At 42.5% G+C, this 21,365-nt stretch overlaps 2 protein-coding genes across 3 annotated transcripts in view; one reads left to right on the plus strand and one right to left on the minus strand.

Annotated features, from left to right (window-relative positions):
• hk2 (hexokinase 2) overlaps positions 1–21,365 on the minus strand; it is a 167,005-nt gene that overhangs the window by 78,505 nt on the left and 67,135 nt on the right. The window lies entirely within an intron of this gene.
• Positions 260–19,406, plus strand: mxd1 (MAX dimerization protein 1). Of its 2 annotated transcripts, none has more exons than XM_048998652.1 (6): positions 260–1,165; positions 1,917–2,016; positions 9,316–9,345; positions 15,430–15,544; positions 15,724–15,883; positions 16,309–19,406. In XM_048998652.1, exons 1-6 carry the CDS (start codon positions 1,099–1,101, stop codon positions 16,500–16,502), a joined length of 666 nt encoding a protein of 221 aa, XP_048854609.1. In that variant the 5' UTR covers positions 260–1,098; the 3' UTR covers positions 16,503–19,406. The 2 variants fall into 2 exon arrangements, with proteins under 2 accessions (XP_048854609.1, XP_048854617.1); XM_048998660.1 differs by having other exon boundaries at positions 1,132–1,268.

The raw sequence follows: 21,365 nt of genomic DNA on the forward strand, positions 1-21,365 counted from the left end.
TGCTACGGAAATGTCCTCCATTACGGCTCCGGAATGAGAGGCAGTATGCAGCGTCGGTACATATAAATGTGTTTCAAAATGGCGAGTTCTGCAGTTACCAGTTGCTAGACCCTTTTGACAGCTTAACAACAAGTCAAGAAATATTATGTTGTTGTCGTGAGATTGACGGGAGCGCGTACCAATGAGAAGACGATGCATTTCACCTCGTAACCAATCGCAGAGAAGTGAGAGACGACCCGCCGAGGGTGGTGCAGTAGGTAGCGATCTCTCAGCAGTGCCGCTCGGCATCTACGCTTTCCCTTCTTGCTGTTTTTAATAAACAAACGGCTTCACTCGGCCCGGTCAGTTAGCGCGGCTCGAGACTGGTGGTCCGCGTCGCTCGTTTCGGCAGCTCACAGGCTAAGGGCACAGGTGCACTTGAATCGGAAGAGGTCCCGCTGTCGTTGCACTTATATACTGTATTTTTTTGTTATTTTTCTCGTTGATTATTCGGAACTATTTTTATATAACTACATTTAGCTAGGTAGCTAACACACACAGTTAACTAGATGGTATTTTTTTCGTAGCTGGAGGGCTATTTAGAGTGCTAATGTTTTTAAGCCAGCTCAGAGCTAGTCACCTGTATGTCAGTTAAGCTGTCGTTTCTCTGGTGAACTTAAAAACATTTTTATTCATAATTTCAGACTGAAACATTCTCATTCTCTGGTCCTTTCGTCGCTGGCTAACTTACTATCGGCCAGACTTAAACGCGAGCAGCCGAGGAGTTAGCCGAGCAGCTAGCAGACGTTGTGTCAGTGGCAGCAACCGTTACTGTTTATTTTATTATTAATGTGACGGGACAGGCGTCGACATCACCGATTTTACACTCAAATAACACCCGTAGCTGGGTAGAGCTTACCAAGCATCGGTGCTCGTCAACTTAGCTAAAAACAATCACATATAAATATATCAGTTAGTGTTATTCGGAGGATTTTCCATACTCTACAGGTATATGGAATAAGCGGCTCGCGTTAACAGACCAACAGCGTTTGGGTGTAAACTGAGCTGGGGGCTGAAACAGCGCTGAAAGCCAGCCGTCCATCGGCGTCATTGTGGAAAATGGCGGCGGTGGGGATGGTGCAGATGCTGATCGAGGCTGCGGAGTACCTTGAGCGCAGGGAGAGAGGTACAGTGACATTAATGATCCTTCACACCCCCCGTGTGTCCGCTGACATCTGTACGTTGTACCATGCCTGAATGCGGGGGGGCGGCTGTGGACGGCCGATCAGGTAGGGGGGACTGTATATTAAGTCAGACGTTTCCCATGATTTGGTGTGTGTGTGTGTGTGTGTGTGTGTGTGTGTGTGTGTAGTAATGTTTTATTACCAAGGGTTTCCGCAATCTCCGTGATATTGAGATTGACTGTAAAGACACAGCCATCCAAAGGAGCGAGGTCCGTATGTGCAGAGCCGAGGAAAGAGCATTTTCACATGCAGTCAAATGTTTACATTGGTCAAATTGAATACTCCAGTTTTAATGACATGTAGTAATATAACCCAGATAAGTACAGGGCTCCGACGTAGATGCATCTAGGTATGTTTCTTTACCTTGACGAAATTCCGGTATCAGTTTGATTAAATCTTGAATATAAATGATGGAACCTAATGCATCCCCCCTCTTTTCTGTTGTGGTTTGGCTGGGTAAAGGGTTTACTCGAGTTCAGATGACATCATTGAAGTAAGAGCAGTGGATTCTCAAATATGAATATATGCTATGTATGTGAACACTACGCACTGAAATTGTACTCTCTTTATGTCTGTATAATTTTGGGGCTACAGGAAAGGTTTGATGTCTTCCTTGTTAATCCCCTCTTTTCCCAGTCCCTTTGTGGATTGTGTTTGAATCATTTGTATGTAAACCCTCCCGACTTTTTTCAGAGGCTGAACACGGCTATGCCTCCATGCTGCCCTATAGCACCAGCAAAGAGAGAGACAGCTTGAAGCGAAAGAGTAAAAACAAGAAGAATTCCAGCACCAGGTAACCCGAGCTGATTGTGCATGGTGGCATTTTCACTCGTGCTCTCTGTTAGCGCAGCAGTGTTGTATACAAGCTGCTTTATGCAGAAACAGAGTCCAGCAGCAGGTGACCCGAGCCAATTGTTTTGATGATTAGCCTAAACAATGCACTCTAATACTAAACAGCATCATCACAGCTGTGTGTGGATCCATGCAGTACATGGATTGAGTCCTGGGAAAGTCATTTGTCCTGTTGCAGGTGCCCTGGTCATTCTGTGTGTTTTTGGCTTGGAATTCCTACACTTATGACTCGTTTTGACATCTAAAGTCTTATAGTTGCCACATAGACCGGCAAACATTTCTAATGAACTCTTAAGCAAAATAAGCAGTAAAAAAGGCCAGTCATTAAAAAGGGGGGAACTACTTTTTGTTGTATTATTTCTTTTTGTTTTAATAGTGCAAAGTGGCTCAGTGGGTAGCACTGTTACCTCACACCTCCTGCGATGGGACTTGAATCCCATCTACCCACTGTGTGTGCCTTTTGCATGTTCTCCCTGTCACACAGGTCTCCAGCCACAGTCCAAAGACATGCAGTTCGGCCAGTTGACATTTCAAAATTACCAGTAGTGTGTGATTGTGCTCATGTATCTCCCCTACAATGGACTGCATCCTGTTCAAGGTGTACATCTACTTTTGTGTTGTGTGCTGCCTGAGATAAGCTTGGGGCCTCCACAGCTCCAGGATAACCAGTGGCAGATGGATGGATTAGTGATGCACCAATATCGGAATTTTGACCAATAGAGATTTTTTTGTATAATATCACCAATACTGAAAACTGGCTAACCTCAGAGCCACTTGCTAGTTGCTAGTTTGCTAGAGCCACATTTAATAATGCATTAAAACCATGTTCTGGGCTGTATAAAACCATTTTGTGGGCCAGTTCTTTGAGACCTCTTTTAAATAGTGTTGCCACCCATCCCATATTGTAAAATGAAATGCCATGTGCCTTTTTGACCTAATACAGGATGTGATCTTTCCTTGTGACCATGTGATAGTTTCTCTCACTCCTCCCTTCGGTAAATTTTATCATCGGAGGGGGGGTGGTGTCTCTTATTTCTTTAGATTGGACTTGGCAATCCTACTTCTAGGGGGATGAATGAGCTGATGAAATCCCATGTCCTTCACTATGGAAAATGTAATCATTTTAGTAGTTGCATGTTTAGCTCTGATGCTGCTAACCTTTAGTATTGATAAAGTTTAAATATCAACTAAGATTGGCATGGACCAATACAAATTTCTTTATTTCTAACAGATATCATCAACACAGATTTGTTAACTGTGACTGGCACTATTGTGCCAGTGACATCTGATTTCGTAAAGGTATTCAAATACATGTGTAAATGTCTTAGGCAGTCAAAGGAAGTGATTTTATCACAAAACAAAAAGCTGGTTTCTATACTATACTAAGTTTTGATGGCATACTATAGCAGCACCAGCACTGCGCATAAGCTTCTGAAGAGGAAGCACACAGGTGCTGTTCTGCCCCAGCAGAACAGGCAAAAGTGTTCATGTTTGTTAATGGAGAGCTTTTTAATTTCTTTTGGTACTGGCATGTGTTTGTGCTCGCTGGGCTTGTTGGGACCAGTGTTGTTATAAAGAAATTTAACTTGAAATATAATTTAAACTGAAATAAAAATGAACACTTTATTTACCAAAAAATATGTCACAAGTATAAGAATATGCTGAATTTATAAAAAGTAACTTTTGGGCATCATAATACACCCCTCATTTATTATTTCAATCATACTACTACTCGAATTGTGGGCATAAGTAACATCCATATTGTCCAGAAACACTGGCATCCATTATCTAAAGCCTTGCAATGACATAGTTTGTTGTCGTCAAAATAAATGTAACTTAAATGGGAAAAAAATAATAGTTCAAATTAATCGATTCATTTGTAAAATTTGATAGATTAATCGACAGAAAAATATTCGTTAGTGGCAGCCCTGTTATAATGTTATATTGTTTTTTTTTTCCTGAGCCCACATACACTTACTACCCCCCAGATAAATAATCTTAAGCCTTTTCTTTGACTGCCAACAGCTTTTGTACGAAACTGTGATTCTGTCTAAACAGGTTGCAGTGCAAAACTCATACCTTGTTTGCTTTTTATATACTGCTTTTAATTTGTTGAAATATTTTGGTTGTTAATCAAAAGGATAAAATGACTTCTTGATCATCAGGCTACTCCCTGACCATGGAAGTTTTCAGAGACACACATATTAAACTGTCAAACGTCTTGTTCAATTCTGTCAGAAAAGAATATTAGGGCTGCAGAAAGTTAGTTAGAAATGGAGCATGAACAAAGTGCGTGCAGATTAAGGTCTGCCCAAGATGTCTTAATTCGAGAAACATCCAAATCCATATTTTGGAAGTGCATTTAGGTGTCTACTTCTATACACAAAATTTGTGTCAGGACATCTATAGAGTCAGTAACCCTAGTTAACTGGGTATTAAAAATGGACAGGGCAAAGCAGGGGTCATTGCTATTTATACATTAAGCCTTTCTTGTAATAGGAACCTTATGTTATTCAAATATTAGGTTTGGCTCGTTGGGTTCATACAAGGCAGAAGCTACTGCCTTGTATGAACGGAGACTGATATGCCGTCATGTACTTTCTCACATAGGCGCAAAGGATTTTGATGTAGCGTTGAGAATAACTGGATCCAGCCAGTTTTAAAAAGTGGGGAGTTTTTAGACTAAACCTCTCCATAGAAACACACATATGCTAACTGAACTACATTTAATATCATACTTAAAAATGTACTATTACAGATGTCAGCCACACACTCTTCACAGAATGAAAACATGCATGTCTTACCGCTAATTATACATCACAAAATAAAAAGACGGCAGATGGGGTGATCATCATGTCAAAAGCATCTGACACTAGTTTCCCCACATGAAAATTTCTAGTATCAAAATCACTCCTAATAACCAATATAGAAAGCATGAAAGTGCTTCATATTCCACTGTAAATCTTTCAGCAGTAGTAACACAGAACATACAGGGATATGTGTGTATATTCAAACACTCTATCATCCTATTTTTTCATAAAAATTCACATTACTGTATTAATTTTTGAAGGTTTTTTTAATGCAAAGATTTAGTGAAGTTCTACCTATTGGTTTGGGGGGAAAAAACCACACTGTAGTTCGATAGAAACCAGCTTTTTCCAATCACTTGTTTGGAATGTACTTCCCTTGATACATTCTGTCCACTAGTCAGATATTATTGTGGGCTTCATGCACATAATCATGGTGTGGGTTGTGACACCTCGCCTGACACCCTGCTCAGTTTTTCGGTCTGTGCCTGTCATAGGTTTTCCTTGCAACACCTTGCAGTGTGCTACATGAACCGTGTTGGATTTATGAATTGTTCGATTTCATGTGATTTTGTGTTTTTATGTATAGTATATCATCGTTTACCTGAATGTTCTCTAATGGAAGAGAGGAGCGAAGATTGCATTTGATTGTGATAAAAGTAACCCTTAAACTAGCAAGGTTCACTAAGAACAGTTTGGTAATCTAACCTAATGTTTGTGTCCTTTCGCTGACGGAGGAGATGGCCGCTTCATAATGGTTGTCATTGTCATTTGCTTAAGCCAGATATTTGAACTATACAACATAAAATTAACATTTATTTTTTCCTGTGCCTCTAATCATCAGTTAACTCCTCATTCTCTTTAATTGACTCATGAAGGTGCCACAGAGCTTCCACACACATGGGGTTGACTTCTGTGTTCACACGTTGCCTGAGTCATCAAGCATTGGCGTCTGTGGGTGCGTTGTGTGTAAAAGCTGTGTACTATCTGTGATGCTGCTCCAGAGTGGTGGCTGGGTTCTTCAGATAGATGCACCTTTGATTGAGGAGTGGTCAGCATTATAAATCTCCCAGATTTGTGACTGTATGTCTGCTGTGGCTTTCATTAGTAAGTTATAGACACGCTGTCTTTGGTGGCAGTCTGGATCAAGAATAGCAGTGATTAAAATTTCATGTATTTTTGATGATGATTATCATGTATTAACATTGTTTTGAATTAACCAGCTGTTAGTGAAAATTAGTTTGGGTGTTGTAAAAAAAAAAAAAGGCAATTTCTTTGTTTTAAACAAATTTCTGTCTACAATATTACGAAAGCATTTTCATTAATTTTTGTTTGATCATATAAACCTTTTAACTTTGTGTGTTGAAATGTAATATTAGCTCCCACTGCCTTTTACATGTGGAACCAGTCAGACTGGCACATTTACATAGAGTCGTGATTATGTAACTGCAAGGAACAGCATTCAGTGAATGGCTGACCACTTGGTACATTTGTGGCTGTTTGTGTTGTAGGTACTTGCGTAATTGTTACAAATACAATTTGTTCCTACTGTTTTATGGGTATTATGTAAAGTGGGACTTAAAGATAATCGCACTAAATGGTTATGGTATTTACTAGCTTGAATGATCTTGATAATAGAACAAGCCATTAGCCCTAGAGCACAGCTGGAGTGCAGGGGAACCCAAGGATTCTTTTTGAACATCTCCCTCTTCTCCATCTTTATTTGTGATGTCTTTCACCCTCCCTCTGTCCCTGGTGTGTGGGGATGGAAGTGTGTTCCTTGTGTGTGTTGGAGGCGTTGTTCCCAACCCCCTCCATCTCAACAGTTTCTGTAGCTTCTTGGTTTCAATAATGGAGTCTCCATTTGGCTCACTCACACATGTATTAAACATGGGGACTAACACTCATTAGCCTGTGTTCCTGTCAGGGTTGCAGCTTGTGTTTGCACCAGAAATCTGCTTTCTGTTGGGGGTTCTCTTCAATGGCTCTGCACGCCCAGTCATTAGCCATCTCTGAAGACGATAAGAAAGATTTGTAGAGAGAATATTTTTGCTCTCCAAAAAGCAATATCAATAGGAAAAATCTCAGGGAAAAGAGAGAACCAGTTCTCTATTGGAAATACCAGTATGTATAGGGTACAGTGTGTTTAATGTTCTATAGGTCAATTCTGATGAGGAAAGGCATTAGGCAGCAAGTGGTTTGGTTTGGAACAGTTACTGATAACCAGTTGAACCTCTATATGAAGCCTACTGTTGTGACCTGGAGAAGAAGAAGTATGTCAATGAGAGTCCGCTGTAGAAATATAAGGAGCTGCAGGATGGAACAGGCACCATATTTATCATTAATGAATAGTAGGGATGAATCAGCATTGTTGAATATTTGAGAATATGTATAAAATCGAAAAGAAATTCTTCAAATTGAGTCATTAATGAGCTGTTTTAAATATTTAGCAGCAATATAATTAGTTGTGATTTATCTGTTCTCTACTAAGGTTGTGGTTAATTCATTATACAGCTTTCCTCCGCTGTTTTTATGTGAGCTCTACATACGCTCTCTCAGCCGGTAATAATCATCTTCTTCCTTGCTCACTCATAGTGTGGTGTTTTTGTGAGAGATTTTACAAAAATGAGTGCGAGATTCAAGTGAAAAAGAATTGATCAGATGATATTTGTTTTTCACTGCATGGAAATATTTTGTATTCCATATAAGTGGTATTGAGCAAAAGCAAGTGATTTGTCGGCTCTGCTTTGTGTCTGTCGGCACAACTTGCGGCAACAAGTGTAATAGAATCTGGTTATGCTGCTGCCCTAATTTTGTATGTATGTTTAGGTTGTCGTGGCTGCTGTTGGAAATGTTCTTGAAATTCATTCTTAATAAAATTTTAAATAAGCGTGAATTGTCAGCATACCAGTGGACTTCTCGATGAGTTAACCAGAACGTGAGCTACTGGTTTGCTTTTCTCAGTAAAAGGTTTTTTTGGTAAATAACTTCTGTTTGGTTTTAGTGTATTTCGGGTAATTTTCAACTCCTTTTTTGTTTTATGAATATTGTAATATCCATTGCAAAGATTTCAAATATCATCATTTGATACTGGGAAAATTCCTTCAGCTCTAGTTTCTAGGTTACTAATTTTAAATGATCCTTTTTAGGATGAGCAAGTGATGCCTCCTATGGTGTAGGAATAAATTAATACAGTAGCTTATAAGCCAGAGACTTATTGTAAGGATTGTTTTGTTAAAAATGAAGAAATTCCTATTTTGTGTAACTGTCCAAGGCACAGCCTGTTAAACTTTGTGTATCTTCAAGCTACTTTGTAAAGATTTGTTATCCTTTTGCAGTAATGAGTAATATCTCATTTTGAATGGGGGGAAAAAAATAATTTGATCCATACACAGTTGTCTGTGTGTGATGAGGGTGGAGTTAATTGAATATTATTTGAACAGTTGCAGTTTGTCTAGTAATTCCACCTGAATTGCCCATCCCTAATAAAAATAATAAAAATTATAATAAAAAGAAGTTGTGAATGGAAATGCAGGTTCATTTAGATTTTAAAGGAGTTCAGAGCAAGTCTGTTTTACAGTGAAAATGTCTTCCAGTTTCTGTCTATTTTACAGGATCTGTAAATGTATTTTTCTGTAATGAATGATTTTGAACCTTTTTGATTATGATTTTTGTAGATGTGCGTATCTGTGTGTGTATTTTTTAAATGAATGATCCCTTGCACAAATTATGTTTTTTGTATCTGCATGTGTATACATGTCAGTCTGAAAGAGAACATTGTAGGTTTGTAGTATCTCTCCTGTATGAGAGAGATGTATAATTCCTCCATGTTCTTTAAGCAAGAATATCTTCTGTGGGAATCTCAAGGTGTGACTCTCTGGCTCCAGATCATCTTTGGTTTCACAAAAGCCCACAGGTTCTGTCTTCTCTTAAACGACCAGTGTCATCTCAACAGTAATGCGTGTCCACAGCACAGGCACGGCTGTGGTTGTCTGCGGTTCTGTTTGTTGTGTAATAGCGCAGTGTGTCGGCAGCGTGGGCAGGGTGCCGCTATGAGCACCCGCGCTTCAAGCAGCTCTGACACATGGAGGCGTGTGTCTCCGTGCTGGGGGTGGTCACTTTATAGCCTCGTATCATGTGTGAGGGGAAAACAGTTCAGCACCACTGAGCTGCAGAAGCTCTCTCTCTGGCCTGTGTTTCTGGTTACCGTTGCTAAGTTTACCCTTGTGTGTGTGACGGTACATTTCCCGCTCATAAGCCAGTTCCCAGTGTCTTTGGCTGTCTTCAGGATGCCCATACACTGGTGATAAAATGCCCCCAATCCTGGCGTAGTACAGTGCATAATCTTGTAAACATGCTCCTGTTAACTTCCTCTATGGACTGTGACAGAGAGGGAATCTCTGCTCATGTCCTCTGTCTTTTTTTTCCTACAGGTCCACACACAATGAAATGGAGAAGAACAGGTAGGCTCACACTCCTCTTGATCTGTGTGCAACACTGAAATTATATTGATAAGGGGAGAGGGTGTGTGTGTGTGTGTGTGTGTGTGTGTGTGTGTGTGTGTGTGTGTGTGTGTGTGTGTGTGTGTGTGTGTGTGTGTGTGTGTGTGTGTGTGTGTGTGTGTGTGTGTGTGTGTGTGTGTGTGTGTGTGTGTGTGTGTGTGTGTGTGTGTGGTCCCCACAACATGATGAATACCCTTTTTTTTAAATCGTAAGGTCTCCATAAGGGAAAACTCACAAAAAAAAACCATGACTGCAATCAAAAAATAAAAAATGCAAAACTCCTGGACACCTGGACTGCTTGTGCAAGCTTATTTATATGAATGGGAACAGATAACTATTTTAAAGAAGCAAAAACTGTGCAATTTTTCAGGCTAAGAGTATAGTACGTCATTACTAATCCTCATCAATTGTGGTAGGTTTTAAAGAGACCTTAACCAAGATCCATACAATTCACAGAATGATCAGGCAAAAAAAAATTTAATTAGGTGGGAGGAAGAGGAACTGCTTCAGACAGGATGTTTGCTGCTGTTTGTGATATATGGAAATTAAACAAATCATGTATATGCAGTTGTTTATGGTGTTCCAATTAACCATTCACTGCTTAATATCTTATTTATTAGAGAGCTATGCATCCTATTCACTGTTTAATTAGCTTTTTTACGAGATATGTGTGTATATGTGGTGTGTATTTTGCCAAAGTTTTGTGACTATCTTAGTGTACCATATACCAGTGTTCCTTTGACGTTGTAATGTGTTTACTTCTTCCATAAATTTGTTCCGACATTTAGTGGTCATCCTTTTAGATACCTGCTTTTATCTTTACATGGATAGGCACACAGGTGAGAGCACGAGGTCAGATAGTCTGAGCGTTAGTCTGTCGCCTCATACAGGTCTCACAGCATCTCTGAGAGGGCCTGGGGGCTGAGCCTCTTCTGAGCCCCTGCCAGGCCTCAGTGCTGGTGCTCCTGCTCAGTGGGGACAACAGCTCCCCCTGGCAGGCAAACATCCTGAATAATGCATTGCATGGAGGCTGTGGATTGGGGACAAGGGTCTGTCTGGGCTCTGATGACTTCATTAGCTTACATTCTCACAATATGCAGTGGATGTGAATGCACTCTAATCAATGTTCAGTTCGTTGAGGAAAACCAGACGATAAAATATAGATTACTCTGATGCCAAAAAGTATGACTAAATGTTCTGAACCTTTCTTCAACGAATAAAAACAAGACTAAAATGTCAGGAAGAAATGAATTTGAATCTAATCAAATTCCAAGTAGTACCTTTAGTTTGCGTTTATTGTAGCTGGAAATGATTAGCTAATGTCCACCTATAAGTGCATATACAGTCCATCCATCTGATCAGTAGAAATCATGCAGTTCTCTTTGTATAGTCTGTAGACTCTGTAATACGGTATACAGCGGTATTTTGAAAGCTTGGCAAAATTGGTACTTTCAGCAAATTTTATTGGCAAGATTTAAAAATCACAGCCCAATTCATTTTCACTACTCTGATAGCTGAGAGAGGACACGTGAGTTTTCTTTAAGTTCTATGCACTGGTGTTTTTTCTTATTATATGAACGATATTTACAAATCGGTACTGTGTGTGTATAGACACACACGCACATTTTGTATGACACTAAGTTATGGTTTTATTTATACATGATTTTTGATGTTGAATAAAATTCATATAAAGTGCATTGTTTCATATTACAAGTTTACAACTGTTAAACGTTTCCTTAAAGACAGCTTGTTCAAACTTAATGTCATGCCATTAAAGACAGATTTACAGATGTTTTCTTGAGGAATCTATAGGGAGTAGAGGTAGATCAATTTGTGTCCATGTATTACAGAGAAATTTTAAGTGAAATTTTAAAGGAAATGTGAAAATAATGTATTACACTATGACTAAAGTATATTTAGTTGACTACATTTAATGTAATTTTTGTTGATGGATTGGATTACTGAGATGGATTGGGGGGAATCAGATGACTTAAATATGACGAACAATTGCATTTTCATCGAAAGATTAAATCAAATGTGCCGTGAGAAATAACATTTACTCCGATGCATATTTAGTTTAAAATATATTTTTTGCGTGTCCTCAGAGACCTCATATGATAGGGCTGTTGTGTGACTGTGGCAGCCTGGCTGCAGTCCCATGCACCTGTTAAGCCCAATGAGCTCCGCCGCCTTTTCTCTTTGGGGGGCCGAAGGACCTCAGCATCCAGAGAGATGAGCAGTGTAGCTGAACAGAATTGTGGGGCTTGGCACTGTAGGTCCAGTGGTTTTCCCTTAACTTCATTTATGCAGCATGTGTGTTCAGGGATGGATAGCCCACTTTCATTCTAAAAATTCTGATGCCACATAAGCAGATCACGGTAATATCCATTGTGGTTTTATAAATCTTTGAATTCCCTCAATCTGGCTTAAAGATGCCACAGAATGAAAATCTGACTTTACCTTAGCATGAATAAGGAGAATTTGGTACATGGAGCTGACATACAATGAAGCTCAAACACTGTTTGCCTAATATCACCTGTGGTGAAACCAGCACTTTTTAGCAGAATATGTTTTATTTTTTTTATTCTGTGAAACCGAAATATTGATCTGCCAGCTATAATAATGGAATATAAACGTCAGGGGTCTTATGGATGACATAAATAAATGGCTGTGTTCTGTTTGATCACAGTTGCTTCCCCCAGTAACTAACAAATAACTAACAAAACACCTTGTTCATCCTACATTGTTTTGGGGGGGGGGTGGTGTAGTTTCGATTTATTTGTGAAGTTTAACCTATGAGCTTTTTGCATTTCCCATGCTCATTTAGCATCAAGGTCCCAGTTTTGTTGTGCAGTGTTAAAGCAACACATGAAAGTGGCCAGGAGCTTCAAAAGTCTCCAGTCGAGATGGCTCAGGAACTTGGAACCAGGGACCTGGTTCCAGAACTTGGGTGTGAAAGTGTCTATTGTTGATACCTTTCAGTTGCACGGTTCCAACTGTGTAAGTTGTGCTTTTGGGAAATGTATCCCAAGTTAGCAGGGAAGGAGTAAACAACATTACGAAGTACATGATACCGACATCGGCATGTTTTGTACTGCCCGTAGCCTACTTTTGGTTAGCTAAACAAATATATAATCGATGCTGAAGTAAAAAAAAAAAAATTAAGTCATCCTAATTCATTACAGACAACACAATTGTGAGCTGATGGAGCTAGCATCATATAATCATTTGTTGACAGAGATAATTACAGTTGCAATGTTAAAAAAAAAAAGTTATGACTATGCTAACATTGTTCCTAGGTTGAAGTGGGAGTATTAGTTATGTGTGGTGAAATAGAAAGAGTATAGCAAAATAATGAGCATATAATAAAGATGTATGCATAATACATACATAAACCTGTAACACAGGTTTTTATTGATGTGCTATGTACTGTGCAGAATTGTGTGTTGTTTGTTTACATCAGCATCACAACAAACACATGAGTAAGGCACTGTGCTACAGTGTCATTAGGCAATAAGATTTTTTCAGCTCCCGTATAATCTTGAAGGACCACCCTCATAAATGTGGTCCGTTGTTGACTGAAACATCATTATGCAGTGTGTGACTGTTGATGTTGGTTCTGTGCAAGCCATCGCAGCGCCTCATTGTAAACCAGGCGAGCAGGGCTCATCAATGGGGGCTGGTGAGTGGCTCAGAGGGCTAAGTCTCTGTGCCCGTGATTGGAGGATCACTTGTTCATGCCCTGGCCTCAGCAGAGCAGTCACATGTCCGTGGGCTCTTGAGCAAGGCCCTTAAACCCCAACTTCAGGGGCAACACACGTTGATTGACTTTGCACTGTGCCCGTCAAGCTATGGAGAGCAAAGTGGGGTAGATGAGGAGAAACGTTCTAATTTACCTGTATATCTCCAAATGGCAAATAAAAAAAAAATCATTTATTGCATATTAATGAACCACTAAAAAGGGGGATGGTCTGTTTCATTCTGGTGCCAAATAAAAAGGGCATCTAAGTGGGCTGGTAAAGCTACTTGTGAGCATTTTTTGACCAAACCAAGTTCACCTACTTTGTATGTAGACACCAGAGAACAATTTAGAATAAAGAAAAAATGCATCTATGGTACCTTTCACAGAAAGCAACAAAAGCAGGGATTGCAGGCTGAAGACTAAGACATATCCCAGGGCTTCGTATCTGCATTAATTAGCCAGGAAGATGTTGGAAATGTTTGATCGGCACACATTTTGGGCATTTTTCTCCCACATGCTTGAGAGTTGCACTCTCACAGGTCCTGAGGGTCTTGCTTTGCTGACCTCCTTTTATACCTTTGGTTGCTCCCATCCCGCTGAGTTAGTCCTCTGAGTCGCTTATTGTGTATATAACTGGCGGCGTGATGTCACTTTGAGCTATTTGCGGCTCCTAATGATGTAAACACACATGCAGTTTATACATTCAACTGTGGCAGGTTGAATGGAATGGTAAATTAAGCTACTTGTTCCTGTGTAAAATAAATCGATTAGATCTTGAGTGCATGTGATACATTAGAAGTATATTTATGTGTGAGAGGTGTGTATGTATAATATAGAATACACACACAAAACATCCACAGATGCTATTACAGATATAGATACAGAAGCTGTTGATTTTGTTATGAAAGGCTCAGGCAGTAAAATAGGCTGTGACTCCTGCCTGCATGGAAGAATATTACATAACACGGGTCATCTGGTCGAGGACACGTACCCCACATGAACAGCTGTGAAACATGTCAGTTGTGACAGGGGGGAGATGAGCTGAGGAATCATCGCAGTCAGATGGAAAAGCTGCTTGAACAAGCGGGAATTTGTCAGTTAGCCTCTTTTTAAAGTGAGTATTCCTGGAGTAGCTTAGCCAGCCTGTTACTGCACCCATTTAGGGTCTCAAGCTTGCTGTGAAATTTTGCAGCTTTACTTATTGATGAATTAAAGTGTAGTATTTATTTTGCCATTGTACTCATCAGTACCCTCAGATTCTCTGAACTAAGGAAATATGAAAGGCAGAAGGTAAAATGCTGTGTCCATGTGACTGTAATGGCTTTTCCTGTAGATATCTATTAAAAATGATCACTTTAAGAAGGTAATCATTTATCCCTTGACCCTTAAGATTTTTTTTTTTTTAAAAAAGAAAAAGATTGCTATGCCAGATGCTACTGGGCTTCCAGAGCTTCTCTTACTCAGGAATTCCATTATTAAGTCTCTTTGAAAGAAGCTATAATTACCTGCCAATTCCCTGATCTCTGTAGTAGTGGTGGCTGCAAGCCTATGAACTGTAGGGTCTGCTTGGTATAAAGTTGTGCTTTTAGCTTGTCTGGTACCATAACCTCTGAGGATTATTCAACTAATTGCTAAACATTTGACACAGTTTCCCACCTGGCTTCTTCTGCATTGTTTTATTGTCAAACTGCCTCCAGTTAGAGAGCAGCGGATGGGGTATTCCAGCTGAGGTTACCAACTTGGGAGGGTAAGGACACTTACAAATTCCTTAATAATGGAGGGCGCTTGGTTAACACAAGGAACAGGTGTAGCTTATGTCTGCACTCTGGAGAGTGCTGGTTTCACACAGGTTCTGACATCCTCTGCTGGAAGACATTTTAACCACAGGAAGCGGCAGGCAGAACCATATGCCACATGCTCTTGTCTCCCCTTGGGCGTGTATCTGAATAGGTCAGCTTCTTTGATTCTGCTATGGCTCACGTGCTCCAAACCTCCACTATGTGCTTGAGGTGTCCCTGGTGTCTCTGCAGCGTAAAACTCTCTTCCTGAATTGTTAATAAATCCAAGTCATGACCTTGTGTGGTGTATTTTTGAAAGGAAGTGTGTTGTTGATGCTGGGCCCTTGTTCGGGCTATTATGGGGAGGTTATGGGAGGCAGACAGGCTGGGAGGCACGGCTGGCAATGCAGGCTGCTGCACTGCTGCATCTGCTGCAGCACTCGCCATGTGCTGGGGTCTGTTTTAGTTAATGGAGAAATAAAGCCTGCTCATGTAACTACATACCTGCCCCCCTTCCTCCCCTAGACGGGCACACTTGCGGCTGTGTCTGGAGCGCTTGAAGTCACTGGTACCCCTGGGACCTGACTCCAACCGTCACACCACCCTCAGCCTACTGATGAAAGCCAAGGAACACATCAAGGTATGGCCCGGATGCCTCATGTGCGTAGCCATCTGCTATGTGGGTCTGGGTTATGAGACTGATTCGAGGGAGGCCTTCCGTGTGCATGCGGCAGCTAGACTATGCACACCGTGTCCTTTGCGGAAGCAGCAGGCAGGCAGAGGGAGTGCATAACACTCTGGGTGTGCGTCTGCTCACAGCGCCTGGAGGAGAGCGAGCGCCGGGCCCAGCACACCATCGACCAGCTGCAGCGGGAGCAAAGGCACCTGCGACGTCGCCTGGAGCAGCTGGGCGTGGAACGAACACGCATGGATAGTGTGGGGTCTACGGTCTCCTCAGAGAAGTCTGACTCGGACCAGGGTGAGGCCCGCGTCCTAGCTGCGCGTGTGCTCCTGCAGGAGGGCTCTGGGGCATGTGTACTGATTTGGATTGCAGTGACCCCTACAGGTGCACGCTGTGAATGACATTTACCTTTAGGTTAAAAAAAATCTGAATACTTCCTTATTTTGATGACAGAGGTCATATTTGCTGCTACTCAAGAATCAGAAAGTATAAAAACACAGGAACCGGCATGAGTTAAAACTCACTGGTTAATTTCTAGTATATCAGCCCCATTAACCACAATGACTCATTGAGCTATAACTACTTTGCGTGATTGCTGATGGTACACAGAACCACCGGGGCCTCAAATGTGGCATTGACAGGGTCACGTAAGGTCAGGGCAGCTCACACATACCGTGGTCAAGGGCAGCAGTGCTCATGTGCTTGGTCTGTGTGTCTTCCAGAGGAGCTCGATGTGGACGTGGAGGGCACGGACTACTTGCTGGGAGACTTGGAGTGGAGCACCAGCAGTGTGAGCGACTCGGACGAGCGGGCCAGCATGCGCAGCAGCTGCAGCGACGAAGGCTATTCCAGCGCCAGCCTGCGCCGTCTCACCAATCTTCAGGACAAGGCCACTGTGCTGGGATGCAGCCTCTAAGGGGAGCCTCCTGCCCCTACTCAGCCAGTCCCCACCAGTCAGACCTGATACCGAGCACAACTGGTCAGACCAAACCTAAGATCCCCACCCCCCCTGCCCTCTCCCACTTCCTGGCACCAGGCCTTCACACGTTCGAGACACAGCCAGGAACTTGTCTGGCTTCTAGATCCCCACGGACTTCTGTGTGTCCAGTCATTTGAGTGAATTTTTCATGGGCGTGGCCCAGTTAGATGGCTGGATCCATGAGGACCGCTTGCCCCATTACTGCCCCTACCCATTCCAGCTGTGGGGGCCAGTAAATGGCCGCTGTACCTTTGCACTATAAAGCGGGGCCCTGTTTCCATTGCCAAGAACCAGGGCGGTGTCAGCCAACTCCCGCTGATTGTCTGACCATGATATTTTGCACTTGATCAGTGGTAGACGTGTTCCGAAGACCTGCATCTACTCAGAATGTATCAGTAAAGGTGTGGTTTTGAGCCACTTTAAGCCCGACGGCCAGCCACCGCCTCCCTTTCGGGGGCTGGGTCCCGCCCTGAGGGCCTGCCGAGCAATACCTCCATCAGCCACGTTGGCACCACGGCGGGTCCCCACGTCTCCCTCATCCTTCCTTACAGGGCTCATTTATGTCCCTAAGCTGAGTCGGTCGCGTCCACGACCAGAGACAGAAAAGCGCTGTGAAGAGCCACGTACAGCATGAGTCTGGGGCCTGGGGGGAGAGGCCTCTTTCTGAAGACAGCGGCTTTTGCCTGTTTTTATTCCATCTCGTGGTCAGATAGCCTGTTAAACGTGTGGCAGAGCAAAGTGTGAAGCACATTCCATGTCAAGTTGATGCAGCCTGATGGAGGAGCGGGAGAGTCTAGGGGGTGACAGAGGAAGTGATGAAATGTTTGTGGGGACGGGGGGGGTGGGGGTGGGTGTCCGGCAGGGTGCTGCTGGTACAGACGTGTTCTGCCATCCAGCCCATGTGTTTGTTGTTATTTCAGCAAAATGTAGCCATTTTCATGTAAATACTTTACAAGAAGATATTTATATCTAAAAAGTAATTTATATTTGATCTAAATATGCTAAAGGTTATATTTCAGTAGGTATAGTTATTGCTTAATTTGCTTTCCGTTCTCCCAGCAGTTTTAAATGTGTAGTTGGTTTGGCACTGCGTTGTGGATTGGTCTTAATGCTGTCTTTTAGTGCATAGGATTTTACGTACGTTCAGAAAGTGAGGCGTTGCTCCGGGAATGAAATGTTTTGCCCATGGTTCGTTGTAAGAGACATTTTTAGCTGTTTAAAAAGCCGTGCGTCTTTCATGCATGCGAGCCGAAAACGGAAATATTAAAAAAAGAAAAAAAAAAGTAAATAAGTAGAGAAGCAAAGAGCCCGAGTGTGTAGAGCAGGGTGTAGTGGAGCGGAAGCGGTCTCTCCTGCCTGTGAGCCTTATGGAGGTGGTCCGTCCATCTCTCCCACATAAGCAGGCAGCTGCAGCCATGGGACTCCCAGTTATGACTTAGTCCAAATCCAGCACTCCGCCACAGGGCAGCTCCCATTAGGCCTGCCTGTGAATTGTTAACCTTATAGGTTAGGAAAAGGAAAAAAACACACACAGCTTGGTCTGGACACAAGGTGTAGGTTTTACACTTTTAAGAATGTAAGCAGTCATGAGGCCAGGGACTGTGAGTTGACAAGGTTTTTGAATGTAGTGTCCATCCCTGTCTTACAGGGCAGCAGATGGAGTTAGACAAGTGGAGTCGGTTCAAAATGAATAAAACTAACCAAAAAAATCTAAAAGTAGGATACGTGAGTGAGTCTGTGCGGTGCTGCTCCTCTATAGTGTGATGGCCTCGCTGCAGCGTAGATGTGCTCGGGATCTGTACTGTGGCCTGCATGTGTCGGCCCTGTGATTGGCCCGTTCACGTGCTCTGGGACAGTGGTGGTAGTGAACGTCATTGTTGATTGGTCTCGTTGCTGTCCTCAGAAAGAGGTGGGGGGGGGGGGAGGGGGGCTGGTGTTACACTTTTAAACAGCCATTTATATAGATAAGCTTTTGTCTGGTTTTTAATTGTCAAAGGAGGGGAAGGTGCAAAAAAAATAAAATAAATAAAGGTCCACTTAATTCGAGCTCGTAGGAAGTGTCAGTGTCACGTCACAGTCTGCTCTCTCTGCTGCTGTGAGCGGTGTGTGTGCGTCTTCCACCCTCCCTATCCTCCACATAGCAGCATTACGCGAGGGGGGGGCAGCGGTGCAGAGGTCCACACAGGGTGTACGGGGCCCCACATTTAGTTTGGTTTCCTCGTCGTTTCTCCTCGCGCAGTCCCCTTTTTCACGGAAGACTTTGTATCGATCTCGGTGCTTCGGTGCGCTCCCCGCCAGCAGGTGTGCATTATTTCAGAGCAAGACTGCGGTTTGAGGAAGCAGAGCTGCAGTCCATTTACATCAGCGGGGCACAACTTGGGCTTTGACTTTGCTTCCTTTTATACCTTTGTTTGTCTCTGTAAACTGACTGAAGCCTTAAAACAGTCAGATGTATGACCGCGGTATGATGACCACCACATGCTTACATGCGTATGATGTCATGCGGGTATGCATCCTGTACACAGTCTCTCTCACAAACTACACACATCACACACATTCCTTTGCTCATTGTGGCTGTGTCTCTGGTGTGTCCCTCTCTTGCCCACACACACGCAGTCAGGACTGACTCTGTGCCTCTTACAGGCTTAACGTGGTTTTATGTCTGTTAAACAAGCAAACAGAAGGTGGACATTTTTGTGCACTTATTTTTAGAATTGGGAAATTTGGACAACATAGAATTTAAAAGAAACATTTAAAATGAGAAAAACATTGTGAAAATGTGGAGCAGTTATTTATATTTGCCAGTGACATGGATAGAATAAATAAAAAGTTGTTTACCTACATGGTTTTTGTCTTCATTATGGAACTGATGAATGAATTAAAGAAATACTTGATCAGGTTCAATAGTAACAGTTGAATATTGTTAGATGTGCCTTCTGTTAGTCACCAATTCCTCATTTGCAGTAGCAGGTCTGATACAGGCATTTTTTGCAAACATAACAGCCCCGTAGGCCTTTCTTCTGTTCTCTGTGGCCACAATCCAGTGTGCAGCCAGATCATTAACTTGATCATCTTCAACAACCTCAGTGATTGAAATTAAAATTTACCAAACCACCCTCTTCCTGTCTCATGCATGAAGATGATACAGTAGAGCAAACTGTTAAAAATGCGACCTGGGCCTGTGGCTATTCCTCCCTTCAGTGGAGGGCTTTTCTTGGTCTCCCACAGGTTCTCTCATTAGACTTAAAATGATCCTCCTCATGGTATTTGTATACCAGCACAACTTAGGAAAGTATTTAAATATGCCTATATAAGCAGGTGGTCTTCTGTTCACACTAGTTTGCAGTACTTAACAGAGACGAGTGTGGATAAAATTAGGTCGGACAAATACAGTTTAAAATAACGTGCTGTCCTTATTTTGAGGTGAATTTATAGATTACATCATGAGGAGTGCTCAGATGCAGCATGTGCAGGAGGAGGAAAACTCCATTACGTTGTAATACTGATAAGTCTGAACCATCTTGCTGTGCAGCCTGCTGTAGTCCAGTGTTTCCCAAACCAGTCCCCGGGGACCCACAGACAGTGGGTCTTGCTCCCTCCCAAAAATGTGGACTCTGACAGGGAGCTTGCAGAGAACAAAAACATAGACCTGTTGTAGGTCCCTGAAGACCGGATTGAGAAACACTGCTGTAGTCTAAGATCGATTCAGACTGGTGCTTTTCATTTGTTATGGACTTGATCCATGCTACGGCTTTAGTGTCATCTGTCTATGCTGGAATCTTTGGCAGAGACACTGCGGACAGAAAACAGGAGGATGTGATGTAGCTTCACGCTACACCCCAGTGCGAAAAGCATCGTTCAGATAAAATAATATGAGACCCATAATGGCTGCATTCCTGTGATGTTCTGGGAAGGGTTGTTTACACTGGCATGAAGAAGAGCCTTTTATGAATGTCCAAGCATCCTCCAGCGAGGATCAGGTTCTTCATTCTGTTCTCCTTCATTAATAGTTTGCTCTTCAGGATAGTTTGAGTGCTGTTTTTCAGAGATTCAAGGAATTATCCTTACAGTGTACCTAGCTGGAGTGACCCCAGCTCTGAAATCAGCAGTATGAAGCACACAATTTTAGCCGGAGTGACACTGTGGAACATGGAGGTAGCTGGCGAGTCACTAACTGCCACGGAAGATTCAATAGTACTGATGTTCTGATGTATGTATGGGTGAAAATATCATTGTGTTTGAGTCTCTACATTTATTCTTTCAGCCTGTGTGGTTAATGAAATTAGTGGTGTCGTGATGGGGACCTCCGTACGCTGGGCACAGAGGTTCTTCAAAGCTCCAGCCCCTGCAGGAAAAAGCTCCATCTGAAATCAAGCCAGAACCCACGTAGTGTCAGTCGTACAGGTTTGGTTACTCGCAGTGGCACTCCTGTTGTCCATGTTGAGCTGATATGACGTGTGTACAATCCTGCTGTGTTCAGAGAGGTGCTGGACGTGCAGAAACGTTAATGTAGATGCGTGTGGAATAAGGGACCAAACAGTCGTCCTATAGAAGCTGGCAGTGTTGTGATCCCTCTTGTGAGTGTATGTCCAGGTTCACCTGCAGGCCTTTGTCAGTCTTACAGTCCTAATGACTCCTCTCCCCCCACACTTGTCAGATTAGTTAAATCCACCAGCTTATCCCCGCAATGCATACATTGCACCATCAGCTGTGACCTTCGTCGTGTAGGTCACTGACCGCACGCCCCAAGCCCAATAGCACGGTCACCTTCACACAGGCATGGGCCCGGCACTGCCTGAT

This window comes from Brienomyrus brachyistius, chromosome 2 (genome assembly GCF_023856365.1).
Source record: "Brienomyrus brachyistius isolate T26 chromosome 2, BBRACH_0.4, whole genome shotgun sequence".
Classification (NCBI taxonomy): Eukaryota; Metazoa; Chordata; class Actinopteri; order Osteoglossiformes; family Mormyridae; genus Brienomyrus; species Brienomyrus brachyistius.